This window comes from Equus caballus, chromosome 8 (assembly GCF_041296265.1).
Source record: "Equus caballus isolate H_3958 breed thoroughbred chromosome 8, TB-T2T, whole genome shotgun sequence".
Taxonomy (NCBI): domain Eukaryota; kingdom Metazoa; phylum Chordata; class Mammalia; order Perissodactyla; family Equidae; genus Equus; species Equus caballus.
The window spans coordinates 97,713,359-97,737,427 of record NC_091691.1 but is presented as its reverse complement, the minus strand read 5'-3'; the positions used below and the strand labels follow the sequence as shown (position 1 = coordinate 97,737,427).

At 37.3% G+C, this 24,069-nt stretch overlaps 1 protein-coding gene across 3 annotated transcripts in view; it reads right to left on the bottom strand.

Annotated features, from left to right (window-relative positions):
• Positions 1 to 24,069, bottom strand: part of ZNF407 (zinc finger protein 407) — a 448,774-nt gene that overhangs the window by 136,649 nt on the left and 288,056 nt on the right. For 2 of the 3 annotated variants that reach the window (XR_002810021.2, XM_023647991.2), the window contains exon 8: positions 9,960 to 10,138. Coding sequence is in view for 2 of the 3 variants with exons in the window: in XM_023647991.2 (XP_023503759.2) it covers positions 9,960 to 10,138 (179 nt within the window). In the remaining variant the exon portion in view is untranslated. Of the gene's footprint in view, positions 1 to 7,384; positions 9,557 to 9,959; positions 10,139 to 24,069 lie in introns of those variants that run through there. The other variant, XM_070221185.1, reaches the window with a different exon arrangement.

The following is a 24,069-nucleotide window of genomic DNA, read 5'->3' as shown; positions in this document are numbered from 1 at the left end:
CACTAATGAATGTCAAAATTAGTGGGCAAATCCTTGAGGAGAAACATGCTATTTGCATAATCTGAAATCATCTCCCCTGAGATGCCTATTAATTAAAAAGGGGAAAACAGCAAGTTTGTAGTAGAGAAATAGGAAGACACCTCCTTACTCAACTGATCCAGGCTGCATCATCCACTATATGGTACCCCTGATGGCTGCACATCTATTCTGGGGAATTCTTAAAAAATCTCAACTGAATCATGAGTAAACATCAGACTAATGCAAAATAAGGGACATTCTATAAAGTAACTCATCCACATTCTTTAAAAGTGTTAAGGACACGAAAGACTGAAAAGGTGTCATGGATTGGACAAGACTAAGGAGACACAAGAACTGATGGGCATGTTGGTTCCTGAGCAGAATTCTGGAAGAGAAAGATGACATGATGGAAAAACTGGTGAAACCTGAATAAAGAATACAGTTTGGAAGGTAGTGTTGTACTAATGCTAGTGTCCTTGGTTTTGGTAATTGTACTTTGGTTTTATAGGATGCTAACATTTGGGGAAGTTGGAGAGAGGATATGTGGGAACTCTCGGTACTATCTTTTCTGGAAGTTTAAAATTATTTCAAAATAAAAACCTACAACAAGGAAATCTTACTAAATGGTAATTTTGCTCATTAAAAATAGAAATAAAGCTGCAAACAATAATGTGCATTTTTTCATCTTCTGAATTAAATTTCAAAGCTTATTAAACAGTATATCTAAATTTCCCTCATAATTTGAAAGAATTTGTAATATTTTTCTTCTCTAAATGACTTCAATGGAAACAGTAACCTGTTATGTAGCATCAGCAGTAGGACTTGTCAACACCTATCTTGTTTCCCTCGTATAAAATTGCATTTTAGTTGGGGTCAAGATACATCAGTGAGGGTGTGCAAATTTTTAAAATATATAAATTATATTGAATTAAACAGTTGATAAAAAGTCTATATAAAAATAAAAGACACATCAATCACCTGATAAAATCATACTGCCCCCACTATAACTTTCTACAATTTTTTTCCCTTAAAATTTTGATAAATGAAGTTGTCAGGGAGGATAAGATCACAATTTCGTTTCCTTTTTTTTAAAAAAAAAAACTATTCTAACTTTCAGAGTTCAGTTAATGAATGCAGCAAATGTTGGTCCAGACAAGATCACAATTTTGCCTGCTGATGAGGTCACCATCCTGTCATGTGCCTGTATAACCTTGCAGCAGCAAGGAAAGAAGTCTAAAGGAAAGTTTTAATGTGGCTCTGAATTATACAGCTAATTATGCTTAGCTAGGCCTCCAAGAAAGAAGAGGCTAGAGTTTTTCCTGGAAAAAAATTAACCACCAGTTTAAAACTTCTCTTTAAGATCATGTAGTGAGGGGATGAGCCTGAGTGCTCTGAGCCTGCAGTTCACCAAAACTGACTGAATGGAGTTATAGGAATTTCAGGTACCTTTAGCCAACGCTATTAGGTGTTACTAACAAAAGCTGTGTTTTGATTGTGTACTTGGACTTTATTTTAAATGTTGTGAATGCCATAAAGGACCTCACAGACCACTAAAATCTACACCAGAAAGGACATTATTTCAGGATATTCTTTTTTAAAAAATAGTTTTTAAAATATAGAGTATAAGAGATAACATACAAAGAGTAAAAATAATTCAAATAAATTACGTCATAAGTTTCCACTCTGAAAAAAAGTTTTATATAGACCTTTTCTAGCCCTAACTTTGCCTATGTGCTGAGACCATCATGCTAATATATATACGACTACTAATACATGTACACATTTACAGAGGTATGAGATCCATTACTCTTAAGAGCAATGTGAAATAAATGCAAAAAAAATCGTTCGAGTCCTTTCTGTCTACTTTCCTGCTATTAAAACAGCAATAACAAGCCCAACACATTTTTCCTTTAAAGAAAATCTCAATACCAATGATGATTTTCAAAGCTCTTTCCTAGTATTATTTAATTTGAACCTCATATTCAGAAGAAAGGCTAAACACTGTTATTCATGTTGCAGTTGAGAATGCACACAGAACGGCTGAGGGACCTGTGTAAAGTCACGCATCTCACCCACAATAAGGCCAGGACACTAAAACCTAGTTCACCTGATTCCATCCATCCATCCACCCACCCGGCTCTGCCCTAGGCAGAAGTACGACTGTGAAAACATTTATCCTGGTGGCTTTTTTTTTTTTATTATATTATGCCATGCTACTTCCTAGTACATGTTTTCAGATTATCTGAAGTCTTAAAACTCCAAACTGTTGAGGCTCCCATGATAAGAATTTCATTAACTCAGAGATGCCCATTTTTTTTAAAGCTCTTGTAAATGCTGAATTATGTAACTGGAAAACTGTCGCAGACAAACGGGTATGGATTTCACTCGGCCACACTGTAGTTATATATTCTCCTCAGGCAAGCTAACCTCCTGAAAATTCATTTTTAAAATCAGGAAATTGAGAATAACACCTACCAAAGAGATTTGTTTTGAAGATTTAATGGCCCAGAGAAAAGCCTGGCACAGACACTATTGCTACCTTTCCTCTTTCTCTCTTTGTAAGTGAAAATGCAAAACGTGACAGCATAGGGTAAGGAAGTTCTTCAGTACTACACATGACTCGCCTGAAATAGGAAACCATACATAAGTACAATTCGGATGACGCCAGAACAATTAGGACTGCCCTCCTGCAGGACTGAGAGACAGAAGAGGCAGAAGGGTGGACCAGAGAGACATACGGTGGCAAATATTTCCTTAATCCTGATCCACACTGTTAAGCAGATGAAGGAAGTTTTTTAGACAGATCGAAGAAACGTTGGAGAGAACGTACTTATTGTTAAGCAGATTAAATTTTAAAATATTTAAGAATGTTTAATTGGAACATTTTTACAAAACCTATTTCAGTATACTACTCAATAAAAGAGAAATAGTGCTGAGTTCAGAGGGTCTGCTTAACTTATCAGTAAATAGTATATTTACTGATAAACAACCACAAATGAGATGATCCTGGATAGCAATTACATTACTGAAAAAGTAGGCTGATGAAAAACACTGCTGTGACATTACTCACCCATTGACTATAAAGTATGTAAGAGAGTTAGTTCTGAACTTAGGAGCTCCAACAGGACTGACAGTGAGAAAGCACGTGAAGAGAAGGGCAGTTTCCAAAATATCAAATCCGCCAGGCCATGACGGACACTGAGGACACCACCCTACAGAAGACGCTAGAATATTTTAGACAGGAGTCAGAAAGGAACAAAAACATTTAGCAGGCAGTTAAGAAAAGGAGTAAATTAACCCATGGATGATGTCTGAGGTTAAAGAACCAAATTGTTGAAGTGTTAATTATTTTAGGAAGTCTTTTGTTAGTGGTGAAGTATCAGAAGACTGGAAAACAAGGAATCCAGTCTGAAGGGTAAAAAGAAAGAGGGGAGAGGCTGAAAATTACAGAGCTGTAAGGATAACATCTATATTAGGAAATAAATTCGAGATGATACTTATGGATGAGCTTAATGATACATTTGGAGAAGTACAATTTAATAGGAGTGAGTCAGCATGGATTTACCAAAGGCAATCATGTCAGAAAAAATTTAGTTCCTTTTTAGCTTGAAGTAATAATTGGTTTATGTAAGGGAGAGCCAATGAGAAACTGTCAGGATTTTCGGAGATTTTTGGACCTTTTCACGAAATGAATTATTGTACAAAATGTCATGACATGTGTCAGAGCATCCAAGTAACAAAAGGGGATGAAAGTAACAGGGTTAAAAATAGAGGGCCAAGGAATTTGGGAAAAGACTCCATTCTACAAGACTCTTTATATCAGAATGCTAATGTTTTTAATTAACGATGAAGATTTTTTATACTAGGAAATTTGAATATACCGCTAAATGAGAGGGAATGGTTAAGATACAAAAGTCTACAGCTGTTTTATCTTAACTGCGATTGATTAAGCAAATAGGCTCAGAGGTGGAATATGAAATTCAACCTGCGTAAGTATAAAGTGATGCATGGGATAGAATTAAGGCCTACATTATGTACAGTTTAAATGGCACTGGATCAGTTACCATTGGAAAGAAAAAGGATTTGGAGTTTTGATAAGAGCCAAACTTTCACATTCTTATCCTTATAACTGGGTTAGAGAAAAATGCTATGGAATGCAGTTGAATAATACATTTTATAAGGAAGAAAAAAATTATCTTAGAGAAGATGAAAATCCCAATTTGTGAAGAGAGTCTGATAGATTCATGTGCTATCACACTGCACATGTAATAATCTAACGTATATTTTTAAATGGTTAAGTCTTAATATATGAGAACTGATGAAAATCATACCAACTCAAATATGATTAAAAAACTATGACAGTGGAAAACTAAGGAAATTAGGGAAAATATCATGTCATCACTTAATGCTTAATTTCCCCTGAAAAGAGAACACCATTTGATCACTACCTTTACAAAAGACATAAACATTTACTACATTTAAAGTCCCAGTTTCTCAGAGGAAAACAAAAAATAAATCAACTTCCTGGTCTCAACGCAGTGCTCATAATATGGGAAAGTGACCACTCCACATCTGGGTCTTCGAGGGGGCATTTATCCACAAGCAATGAGCATTACTTCAAGAGCAAACAAGCTCTCTGAGCTGCAGACACATAACTACAAGTCTGTCACTTGGACCTCATGAGACGAGACAGCCCTCTCTTCTCAGGCACAAGCAGCAGAGCCTCAGAATGCTCGCCTCTGCCCTCTCCTTGGCTTCTCCATCTTCACGCTCCCTGCTCTCAGGTTAGGTTTAAAGCATTCTGCGACATAACCACCCAAGTCCGATTAAAGGTCACTTGTACTGCACACACACAGTGTATTTAATTCTCTCTCAAGGTGTAGCGAATGAACGTGAAACTTATTCCTGGATAATAGAGACGGTAGAAATACAGTTGCTAAAAATACAAAGATCATTTTTGAGGTGAAATGAATTTCACTAAATAAAAAAATTATAATGTACAATGACAAAAATAATTCTGGTCACTTTTAATTTGATATTAATTTTGTGACGATTAATGTGATTGTAAAATTTCATTGTATTCTCTCTAGAGTGGACTTAAATGAACCTCTTTAGAAATTTGGGGGGTAAAGGAATCCTGTTTTGTGTTTTCTTTAAGTACATACAGAAAGTGCACAACTCAAGGAAGAGCTTGAAGAACTTTCTCCAACTGAACACAATCGCGTCTCAACGTGAGGGTAAGCAACAGAACATCAGTAGCACCTGCAGCCCTCATCCCAGGGACCGCTGCCGCCAAGGGAAAAACACACGCTGGTTTCCAACACCAAAGATTAGTTTTGGCTGCTTTTATATTTAATAAAAATGGAATCATACAAATACCCTCCTTTGTGTTTGGCTTAGTTCCTCCAATGATACAACTGTTACATTCTTGCTTTAGTTGTAGCTCACTCACTCTCATTGCTGTAGAGTGCTCCATGAGGTAAATACACCACCTGTATACATTCTACTTGATGGACACTTGGGGAGTTTCGATTTTTGACTATAATGACTATACCAATATTATATTAAGTATAAATACTAAAGTAAAAGACTATTTCACATAAAAGATTAAAATGGTCAGAGCAGATAAAGAAACAAAACGCAGCTGTATGCAGCTTATAAGGAAGCTGGTGCAGCTATACCAATATGAAGCATAGTCTGATGGCAAGAAGTATTACTACAGATAAGAAGGAACATTTCATAATTATAAGGGAATACATATATATTCTTTATCATAGGAGTGTATGTGCATAAAACAATCCTAAAGTTGCGAGTATCCAGTGATGTATTTTCAAAATACATAAAGCCAAAATTAACAGAATTAAAAAGAAAAATAGACACATTCACAATCATAGCAGGCAACTTTAATATCCCTCTCTTAGTTGATAGAGCCAGCATAAAAACATTGGTAAGAATACAGACAGTCTGAACACCACAGTGAACTAACTTGACATGAATGATATACAGGGAACTAGAATATGGCCCCGAACAACACCAGTATTTGCATTCCTTTCTAGTAACTCTCAAACATCTACCAAAACTCACCATATGCAGGGCATAAAGTGTAAACAAATTTCAAAGGATTGGAATAATTAAGATTATGTTCTGTAAGCACAGTAGATGTAAGCTAAAAATCAATTTATGTTATCATTTCAATAGTTAACAAAAAGATAACTAGAAAATCTCAAACTGCCTGAAAATCGAATACTACATTTCTAAATAACCCACTTTTATTTTAAAAATAACCACTGTTCCCTTGTTTTTTGAAACAAGCAACAAGCAAAATTAAAGCTCACATATACCCTTCAATTCTCTGGAGTATGACACGGAAAATGATACCCAAATCATTTTTCTAGTTCCTCAAATTAACTGAGAAAAAAGACAGTGAATCATCAACAGAAGCAACAGAGAAGGAGAAAACCAAGCAACCATGGGTGAAAGTTAACACACTGTATTCCCTCTTGGGGATCATAAAAAAGCTGTGTCGTGGGCATCACTCTCCTCCTCCTACAAAGGGGAAACTGAGGCCCACCGAGTTCAAACAAAGTTTCCAAAGTCATTTAACAAAGGTATGAGGGCTGAAGTCAAAATCTAGCCCCCCAAAAGGCTGCACCCACAGAAACACAGGATGCTACAGCTGGGAGGGTCTTTGGAGATTGCTAATTCAGACTCCTAACGTCACTGATAAGGAATCTGAAGCTCAGAGATGTCCAGAGATCTGCCAGCCTTACAAAATGGCACACAGGGATGTGACTCTCGTCTCCATGGAACTCAGGTTCCATGGTCTTTGCATAAATTACACCACCTACATCACTGTAGGCACATCTCAACGTGGACACACTCAGGGAAGCACACAGCCACAGGAAAATCTCTCTGCAGAACTGTTTTCCAACAAAAAATAAAATACCTCATTTTTTTTTTGAGATTCGCACCTGAGCTAACATCCGTTGCCAATCTTCTTCTTCTTTTTTTTCTTCTTCTCCCCAAAGCCCCCCAGTACATAGTTGTACATTCTAGTTGTATGTCCTTCTGGCTCTGCTATGTGGGATGCCGCCTCAGCGTGGCCTGATGAGTGGTGCCATGTCTGCGCCCAGGAACTGAAGTGGTGAAACCCTGGGCCGCCAAAGCAGAGCACCCAAATTTAACCACTCGGCCACGGGGCCGGCCCCCAAAATATCTAATTTTAATATATAAATTTCCAAATACTATCTCAACTAAAATTTAAAATACCCCACATGACACTATTCACCATCTTTTCTGTTGCTGTTGTTTAATGGTCTTCTAGATGTTTGATAGACATGGTATAGCCAAGTCAGGATCAGAGTGATTTTGTTTGTTTGTTTTTGGTTAGTTTTAACCTCAACCTTTTATTAAAAGAATTGCATGATATGCTTCACTGAGTTTGGTAACAGAAGTCTCAACACATGAATAGCATACAGATACCAGAGAACGCAGCTGACAGTATCCTTGAGGACAGCGCACACCCCACTCTGAAGACCTTATGCCACTGTGGTACCACCCACCAGGGGTTCAACAACTGTGGTGCCCAATTCCACTACTAAGCAATATGGAATGAAGAGCAGCAACAGTTTGACTCGGTATCTTATTTTTCTATGAAGGAAGGCTCGTTTCACATATCCTTAAATGTATTACAGATGATTCAGAATTAAAAGGTTAAAAAGTCAGTCAGTCTAAAAAACTACCATTTTAAAGTTTTCTCTTAACCTAGCTAACTTTATCCAAGCAAAACTATTACTGAAGAGCAATACTGCCACGAACAGAGAGGAATAAACAACTGACCCTCCATATACACCACATGGATTTTGTTTGTGAAAATACTGAGGAATCCTACTATACTTAAGCAGAAAAAAGTTTCTAACAGAACTATAAAAATATAAACAGAAAACTAGAATTATACACACATGAGCATCACACACATACACAAGAAAACTAGGATAGTTTCCCTCAAAACTTTGGTACCCTAATGACATCTCAAAGCATATCCCCAAGGAACATTTGCATCCCCAGTGCAGCAATACTGTAAGCAAAGTTGTCTATCCTTTCGGTGCAGCAAAACAAAAGAAACATAAATTCTATGGTCTGCAATTAGCTTCCTCCTCCTTTCTTTGGTATTTACTTCATTTACAAGTTAGAGATACTTTATTTTAAGGAAATAACCCATCTTTAATGTCTAATTGGAGCAATGTGGGGGACAGACAGAAGAGTTCAACACTGCACCTTGAGAAGCAGGTATAGCAAAACTACCTTGGAAAGTGGTACTTTGCTGACAACTACCATCAATCTAGACTGTTTTGCTTGGCTGTTTCCTGAAGAACCTCTTTTCATAGGTAGTATTTCTGGCATCTGTATTGTCATGCATTCATATTAATGAAGAACCATAGGTACGCATGGCCAGAAGATATTTCAACTTGACTTTATCGGTTTTTGTGAACTAAACGTGATAAACTGTCAAGTTCGAAACCTTTTCAGTAACAACCTCACCAAATTGCAAAGAGTGCTGACCTCTGTTTTTCTTTTTCAAAAACAGCCCTGGATACAACAGAGATTACTAGGTCCAACATTCTACCATTACTTTAAAAAGTTTATCATATGAGTATAAACAGAGAAACACATCAGCAGAAAATGAATAATAACCTTATATGCAAACATTGTCAAATGCATTAAGAATATTATTCTGACTCAAATTACTCACTAAGTCTGTTTCCTTTAATGTAGAAATTAGATAAGTAAATACTGTTTATATATTTTACAAATGAAGTCTTGCATTTGGGATGGGATTCCCCATGACTTTCAAACACTGTCACATCTCCAGCATCACCAACACCCACTATCCCCTCTGCACTGGTCTTACCAGGCATGAAAGGGACTGTGCTAACAACTTCATAGCGATTATCACTTTAAATTCTCCCAATGATCCTTTGAATAGATACTACCATGCAGATTTACATAGGAGAAATCTGAGGCATGAAGAGGTCTGTCTGCTTGAAGTCATAAGGTCAATAAGGGACAAAGTAGAGTTTAAATGTAGCTCTAACTGATCCCAAAGCATCTGTTAAAACATCCTCTACACCAACCAGCGTGATTTAAATACAGTACTGTTCGGGCTACATTAGGGAACTTTTTCTCAATTTCCTTCAGGGTAAGTATTTCCTCAAATAAGTCCCCATACGCATGATCCATCATTTTCTTGTTCTGCACAGTAAGAATACAACACTCAAGGCATACTTGTTAATTAAACAAAAAGCTGGGCTACAGGAATAAGCCTGCAGTTGTTGCTACATCTCTGATTCTTCCAGAATCTGATTTCTAATCCATCCAGGTTGGAATAATCTTAGCAGCCTCTGCCATCACCAACATCCCCCTAAAATCCATGTGACGAGCTCCTCCTGATTCTAGGCAATGAGCGGCACTATGTTACCCCATCCAAGTTGTTCTGCTCTCTCTCCTCAGTCAGATTCTCTTCCTTTCCAGGTATTCACTGGAAAACGGTGGTACAGAGGGATAGGGAATAACATTTTAAATCACAAACATTATTTTTTTAATTAAAAATTTTACCAATTAGTCAAAATATGAAGCTGAAACAACTATCATTTCAGTTCAACTGTGTTCTGAATATTTGCTGTTATTAACTTTGTTGTCCTGGGATAATTATTTTGGCATTATTTGCTCTTGATAAAATATAATTGAAAAGACCTGTTTTCATGGTTGACTGGGATATGACTGGAACGCATTTTTTTATAAGTCTTGAAGCAGATACTACCACATACCCGACTATATTAAAACACATGATGGTAATGCACAAACAGCATTAAAACTATTGTGATGAATGAAACGAAACCCTCTTAGAAAGCACAAGCATCTTGACAGCCTCAGCCCCTTACCGGCGTGCAGGTAGGCCAGGTCAGGGTTTTCGATGTCAGGGTGCTGCTCTTTCAGGTGGTTGCGGAACTCCACAGGGACGTTGGTTCCATAGTCACACTTGGGGCAGTTGTACATCTTGACTCCCTCGTGTTTGCCAGTGTGTAATATGTGTTTGCGGATATTTTCAGCACAGTTTGACCTACCAAGTAAGAAAGAAAGTAAACTGAATTAAGGTCAAATCAATAACATTAGACCACAAATAACGACATTAGCTGACACGTAGGCCTTACTATGTGTCAAGTACCATTCTGAGTGTTGTACTCATATAATAATTAACTTGTATAATATATTAATCCCATGAAGCTCGTAGTTTTTTTTAACCCTGGTGCTAATTTTTAAGTTGGTCTTTTACCTTTGCGATTCAAATCTATGCAGAAGCAATTCATTCTGCCCTTTTATGCAAAATCCCAGATTCTATGATTTCAATATCAAATTATTCTGATACCACTTGAGGGCAGTGAAGGAGTTTCCTTAACCCCTGAGAACACACTCTTCTCCACTGAGGAGAGGTACAAAGGAAGCACTGTCACCTCCACTGAACGTAGAAAATTAAGGAAACAAAGAAGCTTTGCCTTTTAAGTTCTCTCAAGTGAGCTGCTTATAAGTAAGGGTCTAAAACAGTTTGAAGATAGAAAAGTACCTAGAAACAGTCCCTCAACCCCATGTTTTGGTAATGTGTTAAGTGCTGGTGAGTTTTCTGTGTTGGTGTAGGTTTTTAAGAGTGATGGACTAAAAAATACAATGGAGGGCCTTTACATTGTACACCAAATTGCCCCTGAAAACAGAAGTAGGTTCCTCTCCCACTGTTTTCCTCCAGATTCAGAAATGCAAGGCCTGAAATGACCAGAAAACTGGGAAAAGGATGCTGCTCTGTGAGGCAAACTGTTCTGTCTCTTCCTTCATCCCTCTCGGCATCTTTGCATCAGACTCCGCAAATAGAGCCTTGCGGAACACACATACACAGCTGTTTTTCTCTTTCATTTTTAGAACAGTAATAAAAAGAGCCCTATACAAATTTAAGCAGGTGGTGGTGGTGGTGTTAGGGTTACCTAGAAAGAAACAAAAAATCAGGCTGGCCTCAGATTTCCTACAGAGCAAAATGAAATGCCAGAGAGAAAATCGAGCAACATGTTTCTCAGCATTTCCTGAAGGTACTGCTGAAGAACAAAATCCTGCAAGACGCTGGAGGAGAAGAGAGGCCGTGGCGAAGTAAGGCTGTGACGCAGTGGCCAGCAAACAGCTCACGGCACAGCACACTGCGAAAGGCCCTACGGAGAGACCTCACGCAGCTCCACATTACCCGAGCACTTCTAACTGGAATTACATTCGGGTATAATATTCAACTGCATCATGATGTCTAGTTTGCGGGGAATGAACCCTGGGAAACACTGGTGACGAATGCAAAAATGGTTATAACCCACCAATTTTATAGCAGCTATGTTACCACTCACATATAAAGGCAACAAATGACATTAGAAATCCAGAGACTCAGTAAACATGCTATCCATTCACTCATAACAAGAGGAATATGGAGGAATATCATCTAAGCGAGGCAAAGCTCCTCAAGACTGCACTAAGAACAGTATTCCACAACTGGAGGGGCCAGGGACATCCTTTCCTACCGACATCTGGATGAAGAGGAAATGCAGGACTTCCTTCACGAATGGGTATCTTGCATCATGGGAACAGTCCTGCAACTGGATCCAAGATATTCTTTTGGAAAAGCTTCTGCTACCTCCCTCCCATCCCCAGGCAGGGTCTGTCATCGAAGGTACATGCCCAACCATATATGGTTAGAGAGATTAAGTCATACTAGTCCCTCCATGTCTAGACGAGAAAGAAACATCAGAACGCTAACAGAGCTATATAGTAATGACTATTTCTCTTTATTTCTCAAATATAGTTGAATGATTTATACATCAATGTTCACATTTTTAAAAAATTTAAAATAACCGCAAACAGCTTTCAAAAAAAGAAGAAGAAGTGAACAACAGAGACTTTCTCAGCTATTTTCAGCTCGCCTTGGCAAGGGCTGTGCCAAGCTTTGCATAGGTTTCTCTCACAACTTAGACTAAATATGCATAAGGCAGTTAGTGAACACATACATACGCAGCTTATCTCTTTCTTGTCATTACTGAATTATCAAACTTGCTTTTTATGTAAATTCTCTGTTAAGTAATAATCACTGTAATAGGGAAAAAATGAGTAAGCACCTAATTTGTTTTCCGTGCCTGCCACAGGCCTCACTGCTTCAAGGCCATCACACACTCCCTGAGAAAGTGGGTAAGACAGAATCTGAGTGCAGGTTTTCTGTTTCCAAGGCTAGTGTATTTTCAGGTACACCACAGCCCTCCTTCCCTATAGTATTTACATATCAAAGACACTGGTACATACTAAGAGAAGGGTGGGTTTGTAGAGTCTCTTAAATGTATAAATATCCTCAGAATAACAGCTCTGCATCATATTGACAGAAGTAACATAGGAAAATATCTGAAGGCGGATAAACTAATGTCCACTTTTGTGAAAATTAAAAGGAGGATCATTTTCTGAATTCCTCAACTAGCTGGGTGAACTGCTCCAAATTACTCCCTTAATTCTGCAGATTTCCCATTTGTTTTCCATGGCATCACAGATACCCCCTAAATTCACCATTGTTTACTGACATTGGGGAGTGAAAACAAAAAGCTACTACTGTACTTACTTAGTACTGTTTATTAGGACTGTCGATTCTTTGGTACCACCTATATCATTTCCTTACGGAAAAAGCTAGGCATTAAGAGTCATCAAAGACAATCACTGATCAAGCGAAGAAATTAAAATTACCAAAATATACACATTTCAATGTATGATGAGTACTTAAATGGGGGACAATACAAGCAATGAATCCTTATCTTCAGTGAAGGAAGAAAGGCCTGACTTTGAAAACAGAAGATTTTGTTTTCAAGAAGGGTCTATCTTGGACAAAAATAAACTAACATCTCTTAGTACCTAAATAGCATGTAGAATCTAACAATCAGGAGACTATGACTGAAGCAATTTAAATGGAGAAGGTAGGATTTAAAAAGGTGAAAGTCTTCTTTTTATTTAAAAATATAGGCTAAAACAAGGAAGAAGCAACGTGAAATGATATTTCTAAAGGTATTAAGGACTATTTCATGCATATATATTTATACATATATATTATTTGTGCTATATATACATACACTTAATATATTTTATCTATGTAATACTTCTGTGTATATGTATATTTATAATTCTATGTTTCATACATACACATATAAGAAACATTAAACACATGCAAACAAGAAGAAAGAATAGGCAATGTCTGCAATAAAAAAGATGCATTTCATACAGTTCATGGATAATAGAGTATATTTATGCTATCATCTGTTCTTCTGCATCTAATGTCATGTAACATAAAACTTTTTAAAATATTGGAACAAAAAGGAACTTCTCACACCTACAAAATAAAACTATTCCAATCCAAGCCTAAGAAGTCAAAGCTATAACATACAATGTCACTATCATCTAAAACAGCACACCTACAAAGGGGCAAACTTTAGTCCCTACACTTGAGAATATTATGCAACATACAGCTGAACATGTGGCAACGTCACAAGATTCAGTGAACAATAAATAGATGGGACAACTTCTGCTAAGTAATTATGAGTGATATTCAGCTCAAAAATTCTATTTTTCCCAAAAATAGAACCTACGAGCAGTAATTAGAATGGTAAATTGAAGTGAGACTAATCAAGAATAGGTTGTGCAGGAGAAGTTAGGGGGTTGTAAGGTACTATTTCATACAGGGTCATATCTAGGTCTCCAGGAAACAGTAGCAGTTAAGCCAACTGGCCATACAACAACTAGGAGTGAGTGATTGAATAATGTCTTCAGTTTGATGTTGATTTTTAAGGTAAAGAGTTTATTTTTGTCCCATGTTCACAGACTAGAAGATTTACTATTACTAAGATGGCAATACTCCCCAAATTGATGTACAGATTCAACACAATCTCTACCAAAATCTCAGCTGGATTTTTTACAGAAATTGAAATGTTGATCTTAAAGTGTATATGGAAATGCATGGGATCCAGAAGAATCTATACGACCTTAAAAAAGAACTAAGTTGGAGGACTCACACTTTCTGATTTCAGACTTAATCATGAAGCAACAGTAATCAAAGCAGTGTAGCACAAGAAGAAGGGCAGACGCAGGTGCTCTCAGCACAGGAAGTGGGAGGACTATTGGACAGGAAGTTAGAAGCCTGAGCACAACACTGCAGGCTCCTTACTGGAGAGGATCAGGGACTCAGGCAGGAATCTTGAGGCAGCTTACAGTCAATACATATATATATATATATATATATATATATATATATATAAATATATAAAACAAGGGCTGGGCAATTAGCAAAAGAACCTAAGACGGGAGCTGACTAATTTCAGGACTTCTTAAAAAAATAAATAATAAAGGAAAAATTTTATTCAGTTCAAAGGTAATGTATTTTAAAATAATAAATAGAACACCACAAATACCAGTATTGCATCTTCTTTTCCCCTCTCCTCGTATATAAGTTGGTTGGCCTAGCACGTACCCATGCACCTTGCTTTTCCCCTCTAACAGGGCAGCACGGGGACCTTCCACATGCAGCAGAAGAGCTTCCGGATGCCTCTCTCCTCCCTCCCCTCTATTCCCTCTCCCCCCTTCCCTCTCCTCCTTCTCCCTGTCCTCCACTTTCTTTGTCTCCTTTTTTTAATAGACAAGCAGTATTTCACAGTATGGATACAGTGTATTTCATTTAACTGATCCTCTACTGATGGGCATTTAGGTTGTTTCCAATTATTTGCTACTATAAACAAGGTTGCAATGAATAATCATGTAAAACATTTTCCATTTCTCAGGGTGCCAAGAGAATCTCATGATGCCAAGTGGAATTGCTTCAAATGTCAATGGGCATATGCTTTTGTAATTTTGATAAATTCTGCCAAATTGGCCTCCAGAGGAGTTGTAGCAATTTACACTTCCACCAACAACGTTTGAGAGTCTGCTTCTGTACATTCTTGCCAAGAAAGTGTGTTACCAAACTTTCGAATTTTTGCCAATGTGGTAGGTGAAAAATGGTAGCTTGCTGGAGTTTCAATTTTTAATTTTTAAAAGCTTTAATTTGCATTTCTCTTGTAATGAGTGAGGTTAAGTATTTTTTCACATAGTGAATTGCCATATGTATATTCTTTTCTATTTACTGTCGTTCCAATTTTTTATCTGTTTTCTACAAGGTTTTTAGGCATTCTCTTAAACATTAAGGAAACCAACTCTGTCTATGACAGAAATTGCAAATATATTTTCCTTATTTTAATTTTTTTCTGTTTACTTTGCTTATGGTATCTTCTGAAAAGCAGACATTTTTTATTTTGTTCATCTTTTCTTCTATGGCTTCCTTATTTGGAGGTTATAAAAGAATTGTCCAAAATTTGGTCTACTATTTGTTGCATTATGTTACATTAAATATTAGATCCATTTCAAAATTATCTTCGAGTGTGGTGTGAACTGGAGATCCAGACTGCTAGTCAGATCTCTCAATATCACTTATTAATAGTCCATCTTTGCCCCACTGACTTGAAATGCCATATTCATCAATCTTTTATTCATTAGAGGCTAATCCTAGACTTTCTATTACAGTCTGCTAGCCTGTCTACACACGGCCAGTCCATTACAATGACCCAGGTGGTAGGAAGCTCACATCCGGCAGGGCTCATCCCTCCACAATACTCCTTTTCCTCCTGGGTCACAACTTCCCATCCACGCCACCACAAAGTCAGTCGCAAGACTGTGGTCAAGAGCTGGTACAGCAAATGACCCTGGCCAATAAGAAAATTCGTGTCGCTAAGACACAGTCAGGTAATTTCCGCATGCTTGTTAGTATGCACTGATAATATTATCTTACAGATAAAGGAACCAAAATGCAGAGAGAGTGGGGCACAGATGTCATATGTTAAAGTGCCTACAAGAATGTCTCGCACATAGAGATCCTAAATGAACATAAGTTTTCTATTTCTCCAAGGGAAGCTATGTATCTACCTCACTGTTCCCAATTCTTTTGTGTGAAAGTAATGATTGTCTTGATCTATTGGTAATAATTTAGCATGTTATATATGTAAACTGACATACAAAAATTCTGAAAGTTCTACTTATATACCTTAGTTTGGTTTAACACTTTGCTTCCCCAAATTTCTGACCACGGAGCCCTTTTTTTGTTGGCTTATGGGAATAATATATGTATCTCATAAGGCTGTAATGAGGATTAAGGTAAATGATATTAAACATATTCAGAAAATATGGTGGCACTCAATTCATTTTTTTATTACTACTACTAGTCTTCCTATTAAATGCAAGACAATTCAACTATGTGGATCATTATTGGCAATTTTCTTACCATAAATGAAAAGCAATTTTAATTCATTTGAATAAAAACAGATTCCCCAAACAGTTATATAGGGTATATATGAGTATACATTTAGAAAGCCAATTTCTTTTTCTACCTGTTCAGAATATATTCTTTGAACTCATATCCTTGAAAATAATTACTCTGCAGTTAAGTTTATGTATTAGAACCAGTGTATCAGTACTATGCAGTATATAGTCCATATTTATCTAAAAAGTTCAGTGGAAAGGGGTTTCTACCGTATCTTTATAACAGTAATCCAAGATGAATAAGGAATAACCCAAAGACAGTCTTTATGTAAATTAAACTTAAGAAGTTATCATATTTTTTTCAACCAGCAGTATTTAATTATAAATTTACTGGGCAAAAATCAGACTAAGACTGGAAAGTCTCTGTGGGAGAGAGCAGCAAACGTAAAGCTGCCGAGTCACTGCCGGCTGGAAGAAAGCACTCCACTCTAAAGGCTCAGCACGCGTTCCACAATTTATGTAACGCAGCCCAAGACATACAGTCCTTTACCACTGATGTTCTCACCAAAGCCCCACAAAGAAAGAGCTCAATAATTTTAGATTTCTGAGCATTTGTGCTGTTTAAATTTAAAATGGGCTAGAAGCTAAAAGAATAAAGAACTTCATATTCCTCTGCCTAAAATGGAACATTTTATCAACGATGTTTAGCAAATAGATGAATGTCCTTTAGAGCGCTGAGCCAAATACATCACCAGAAGAGAGAGCACAAAGATCCATGCACCCAAGGGATAAAACGTCATTCCAGATCAATGAGGAAATGATGGGTTACATAATAAATGGTGTCGAGTCAACTGCTTACAACATGGGGAAAAATAGCTTCAGATGCCTATGGTCCTACACCATGCAAAAAACAAATGCCATTTGGATTTTAAGATCAACATAAGGACACTCACTAAATTATAAAAGTGCTAGAAGAAAATATTTTTATAATCTTGGTTGGAAAGAGCTTTCCAAAATAAAATTCAAAACTCAAATGCTACAAAAAGATACTTCATAAAGTTAAAATGGCTATACAGCATAACACATCATAAATGAAGTTAAAAGACAGGGCAAAGAAATAGAGAAAATATAGATAACATATATGAAAGCAAATGATTACTAAACATATTACAAAATGAGTACTTATAATTAATATGTAAAAAAGAAAAACCTCAAAAATTAGATAAAGAATATAAGCAGGAAATTCATGGGGCCGGCCTGGTGGAACAGCGGTTAAGTTCGCACATTTTGCTTCGGTGGCCTGGGGTCCACTGGTTTGGATCCCAGGTGCGGACCTACACACTGCTTGGCAAGCTATGCTGTGGCAGGCGTCCCACATACAAAGCAGAGGAAGATGGGCATGGATGTTAGCTCAGGGCTAGTGTTCCTCAAAAACAAAATATATATATATAAGTAGGAAATTCTTAATTGGAGATCTACAAATGGTCATGTAAGTTTTAAAAGGTAATCAATGACTCTAGCAATGAAGGAAATACAAATTAGAACCTAAGGTAACAGAGGGTCAAAATTTAAGAAGCCTCATAACATTAATTATTGGTCAGAGAAGTGAATACCACTGGGTAACAGTGTCAGTTAGTAAAGGCTTTTGGAAAACATTTGAAGGTAGCCTTCAAAATTGAAATATGCACATACTCTTGGATTTAGGAGTTCAATTTCTAGAAATTATCTACAAGGAGGATCATTTAACCATTATTTATAACAGCTAAATATTAGGGGAAAATTTGAAACTAGATATCTGTTAATAGAGGAATGGGTCATTAATTTACGGTGATCCACCCTACAGTTTTCAATACTGCTGAGAGGTAAGGGTTAATGTGCAAGTCTCCTTCCCAGAGTAGGAGCTGGTCTCCTACAGAGCTCCATGGAAGCCAACTATATCCTGGTAGAACATTGGGAGGCAAGGCTGATCAGAGAAAAGGAGAGCGTATTCCCCAACCATGAATGCTTAGTGGTGTCAGAACAAGGCAAGAGGCCTAGGCCAGGGCCAGGTCATGGGACTGCTCGACCATAGCTCTGAACACACACCCAAGAAGGGTAGGACTCCCAGAGTCATGAAGTCCCATACCTAAGGCGGGAGCATTTCCCAGTCTGATGTCCGACAACGCAACAGTTCTGAGTGCTGTTGCAGAGTACAACAGGTAAAGAGACAGGCTGAGGGAAGGAACAATGGCAATGCACCTGTTTCTGTGAATCTCTCCCAGCAAATGCTGTTGAAGAAGGCCTGGCTTGTGTGCTCCTCATCATTCATCCTTACTTGTTAGACAAAAGCCATTAAGTAGAATAAGGTAGACCTTATGTACTACCACAGAAAAACTTCCAAGACACACGATTAAGTTAAAAAAGAATAAAGCAAATCCCAGAAAAATGCACGCATGGATGCTTCCAGCTTTTTAAAACTATATACATGTATTCATATAGATATACAAATGCATTAAATGGGTATTGGAAGCATGGCAAACTATTGATGGCAATTATCTTTATGGAAAGGTTTCCAAGTCAGAGAAAAGTTTTATGTTTGCTTAGTATGTTTTTGGATCATTTGGATTAGTCACAAGAATATATTTAAATTTACCTCATGTAAAGCAAATATGATCAAAACACGCATTTTAAAAACAAGTGGATGTATTGTATAGAATGCATACGTTATAAACAATAAACAGCATAGCTGACAGAAGTTGGGAATGGAGGGGAAAATGCTTCAGTGCAAAGATTCTCACGCTTCCATAGAGATGATTCAATTTGATAAATCAAGTAAAAGATTTAAGTACAGTAAGTCAAGTTATAAAGGTAATCACTTAGAAAACCAAAAGGAATTCTGTAATAAAAACAGAGAAAAGAGGAAAGGTAGAGTGGGAGATGACGTTACTGAGCTAATTTCCTAATGAATGCTGTCTACAAACCAAAAAACAGAGGAATAAGCAAAGTAGTTAGGCCATCTCCAGCAGGACGGAAATATGAATGACGACACACGGCTGTCTCGGGGGAGTGGGGTGAGAGGAGCGCTGGGAACGGCGTGTGGTAGCAAGCCTCTGACTTTTAAAATGATAAAGTTAAAACTGTAAAAATAATGTACAATAACGGTAAGTTTTACGGGCATTTAAGTAAAGTAGATGTTTAAAAATAATGGCATATTTCATTACAAAATTATCTAAAACCTCTTGTTTTTTTACTAAGATTAAAAAAGTTTATATATGTCAGAGGCAATCACAAAATACAATCTTCTGAGTATTTTCTACAAAAGCAATATTTAATCGGACAATTTCTGGATCACCTTACTCTAAATCTATGAATTTTTTTTTCCTTTTTCCTAACTAGTGGCTATTTATTAATAAATAAGATAATTCCTATCAGATCACTTATTCCTTATTTCCTGCTTCACACAGATCCCAATTCTTTAAGTCAATTGTTATGACAATAAAAGCTCATACACATTAATTTTTTCAGTTATAATTACTCAATTATAATTATGTTAACATTTGTTACGTGATGTAAGGTGACCTGCATCAGCTGATGCTAAAACAGAGCAATGTCTTACAAAAAAAAAAAGGAACTTGTAAGTTAGCAGAGAAGTGGATGAAAAATGATGCGTTACTGATTGTGTTCCACTACTCTTGAGTGGCTATGTCTCCAGGTTCCAAGTTACGTTGCTTTCCAAGTCTTCACAGCACATTCAGTGTGCAGGAAGCACGTTAACGTGTGCTCAAGAAGAAGCTGCCAACAGCGGCCACAGCGCCAGCCCATGTGTGACCCACAGAAGGTCGACACACTTGTACATCTAGGTGCTCGTCTAGGATCCGGGGAGCAAGGACAGCCTTTCAGACCCACTGGGAGGTACTTTCAGAATAGAGGTAATTTAAGCCTACTTATTGCCTTGGTTTCTATGTAAAGTCTATGGTTACAAGAAAAGTCCACTTACGCATGTACTGACTTATTATTTTCAAAATGAATTTACTCAACAAATATTTATTTATTGCCTATTATAAAAAAGAAACATATAAATGAATCATTTTGGTTATGCCCTCAAAGAAATAAGATTTGCTAGGAGAGATGAGTTACATACATGAATAATCATAATAAAAGGCTGTGCTTCATAAAATGAAACTTTTGAAACAGAGTTGAAAATTCCACCTGTCTACTTACAGAACTGCTGCGCCCCTGTTCAGTGATGCCTTTAACTGGTAACAGCCTAAAATTATCTTGCTTTCCACACTATTCAAAATGCTTTACTAACTTTGACTGATTTCAAATAATATTAACTGCACACTTACCTATGGAGACACCCCTGCCTTTGAGAAGTTTATCATGTAAGAGTTTTGCACACTGTTACACTGATCCTTCCATTCCCAACTATATGTATAACTTCCCATCTTTTCTTCACCATTCATGTTCCCACATTCACGTCCACTGAAATTACTTCTCGATTCAAATTTCTGCTCATTCTATCTACAATCAATAAGAGGAATAACCTGATTTAAAATAACATTCTCATTCTCTTTCTACCTTCCACCCTACTGGGGAACAATGGAAATCACAAGGAACAAATGGTAGGAAGCAACACTGAACTTTGTCTCTGCTAGAAACCCAAATCATTTCGTTAGAATTTAACATTTCAGGAACAGTCCCCCTTGTGTACTTTGTGTACAAAGAAAAACGAGACTGTGACTTCAACGTGTGGCCAGACTTGGCCTGTCCTCCAAGTTGCATGAAGGGAGGAGAGGTCAAACCCAAGAGAATCTTGATTTCTCCTTGATTCTTCTTCTTTAGCACAAAGAGAAGAAACACACCTCATTAACTGTTTCACTTCTTAATACACTGATATACTATCAGTCTAGAAAAGGAGGGAAAAAGCAACTTGCTTTGAGAAAAGAAGTGCAATCCAGTGGACTTTCATCTAACACTAAGGCAATAAGCTAAATGCTTCTAGAAGTAAAACTAAACTAAGGAGGTTTAAGCAATTATCAGATGCCTTATACTACACGCTTATGAGAAACTAATAACCCCAGTCTCTTAGGTAAAACGTGTAACAGACATTAATGGTTGCCTATCCTTTAAAAAAACAGAAATATCAGCATCCTGATTAGTCCAGCATGATGCCCTCAGGGCTTTGGGGAAAGGGCCTTGATGGCCAAAGTTACACATATTTCAGTTAAAATTACATATATTTCTTTGCAGCAGGAATTCTGTGAGTCTTTAATATGCTGCTCATTATGAGTTTGAAGGGGATGGACAAACGTACAATATATGTAGTGTTTCTCAAGCTTACGGAGCACAGACACATTTTTTCAAGGCCAAGCTAACAACATTGCTTGAAGTTTGTGACTTGTGAAAATTAGACCGTCGAATTAGCCCTCCATGTTGTTCCTCTTCCCTCCACTATATTCTGCCTGGCTGGCAATAACTGCTGGTCGAAATTCCTTCATTGTTATCTTGCCACTCTTTGTACCAGCTCTTTGAAATAAATACAGCCTCCACCCCACAAAGGGGCCTGAACCATATAAAGCAGTGTGCTTACTAAGCTTTGGCGTGAAATAAGTCACCTACCAAAAATACCCCTTTACAAATCAAGTTTTATATATACACATATATACGTACGATAATTTACTGTAGCTTTTCTAGTCGAAAGCTTTTCAAATTTAAGGTAATATAAGTAAAATTTTTCCTAAACTGAAACTATTTCACAATATTTCTGATAGTCTAGGCCAGAACTTGGTATTACTTCAGACAACCTAATAATGTTGAAGAGAAACATTGAAAGGCTACATTTAGAACACCAACAACTTTCTGCACGCATGCATAGTGGTAGTCGACTGGCTGCTTTTGCAGACCCGATCTCATAAGTCACCACATGCTCATAGACTCTGAGTCAACTGGGGCAAGGGAGGGGGCTGCTGTAAAACTGTAAATACTTCTTAAGTGGCTGAAAGGAGAGTGCATCCCTCACACCTGGTATATTGGAGGAACTGGCTGGTAATTCACCCAATGCAGGATAAGCGTGAGGAGGTGCAACAAATAATAAGACAGAAACTTTATTTTTGGTTCCTCTCTCAAGGATTAAGCTACACAGCCAAAGGAAACAGCGAACTGGCCCATCTGTGAAAGTCTTTTCAAAGAATTTTTCCCTGGCTCTAACTCTATTCCTTATAAAGCTGAATTAAGTATATATTTGTTTAATAGTAGATTTAAAATGCATACTTTATTAATTCTGTCAAATTGAGTCTTATCAAGGAGCGTTTAAACCTTTTATACTAAAGTTATACGATCACTTTTGAAGAAAAAGTTTACAGCAAAGAGTCACTGATGACGAGGGGCCATTCAATTTATTTAATAATCTAGCCCATTTTTACAAAAATGCTCCACGTAATCCATTTAAAAATAATAACTGGTTCATTTCAGTCCCTGCACACAATGCTTCCCTTTGTCCCTTGTAAGTCTCTCAAATGTCTTATTTTAAAGGAATATATAGTACTCCCGGAAGACATTTTCCCATTTCTATTCTCTCCGACTCCTGCGAGCCCTTGTTCTGTGTGATAAGGCAATCTCCTCCGGGATCGGAGCTGTGTAGTTTCGCACCACGAGTGACAAGGACTCGACTTGAATAACTGCTGTGCGCAGGTTGTAATTATGTCAGCTGGAGTGTTGAACAAGGGGACTGATTAATGTGAGCCCCGGCCCAGGCGCAGTCCCTATCAAAACCTCGGCGCGGGCCAGCAGTGGGGACGGGTTAAAGCAGAAAGACAAAACATGCTGTATCGTCCGTGATAGATGAATTGCTCCAACAGTCTTCAGGCAGATGTTCCAGGACAGCATAATATACAATTACTCTGCCTTATCACTTTCCCAGGGACAATAAAGCTTCCTCCTTCTATAGCTCATGTGAGTGAAGGCAAAATTCGTTTTACTTTTACAACACTGACTCACTTATCATGGTGCCTTGACTGTGCTTTTACAGCTAAAGAAAACATATATTCCACTTTTAAACTAAAAAAAACACTCTTAAAAATAAAACTGAAACCTTGTTTTGAATCTCTTTTATATCAGAGCACACAATGTTTTAAAAGATTGTTTTGTTAAAAATGGATGCAAGGAAGGTAATATATATGTGTGTGTGCATATGTAGTTAAAAACAAGTACATATAACTCAAGAAGTAAGATTTGGATTGTATAATCATTACATTCACAACATCATTTTTCAAGGCCCACAGAGAAATCATTAATTGGAAGGAACATGTAATTAAAAAAATATATATGCTGATATCACCCATATATTTCTCAGGCACCAGCACACGGCTCCTTGAGTCTGAGACATTCTCAGTGACACACTTACTCATTACTGCCATTCCTATTCGGTGTCTTTGAGTCCCTTCTTCCTCAAGAAAGCTGTGTTAGCCTAAAAAAAGGAGCCTGCCTCCATCGTTTTAATAACACACTGTAGCCAATGCTAAAATGAACCTACTTCAGAAGCACTGTGGTGATTACTTCTATCTCTATTTGTACTTACAGAAATGGTGCCAAAAGTTGGTGACAAGATGTACAGAACTATCTTAATTTGCAAAGGGAAATGCACTTTTCATTTTTAAAGCTGAAAAACAAGCTAAAATC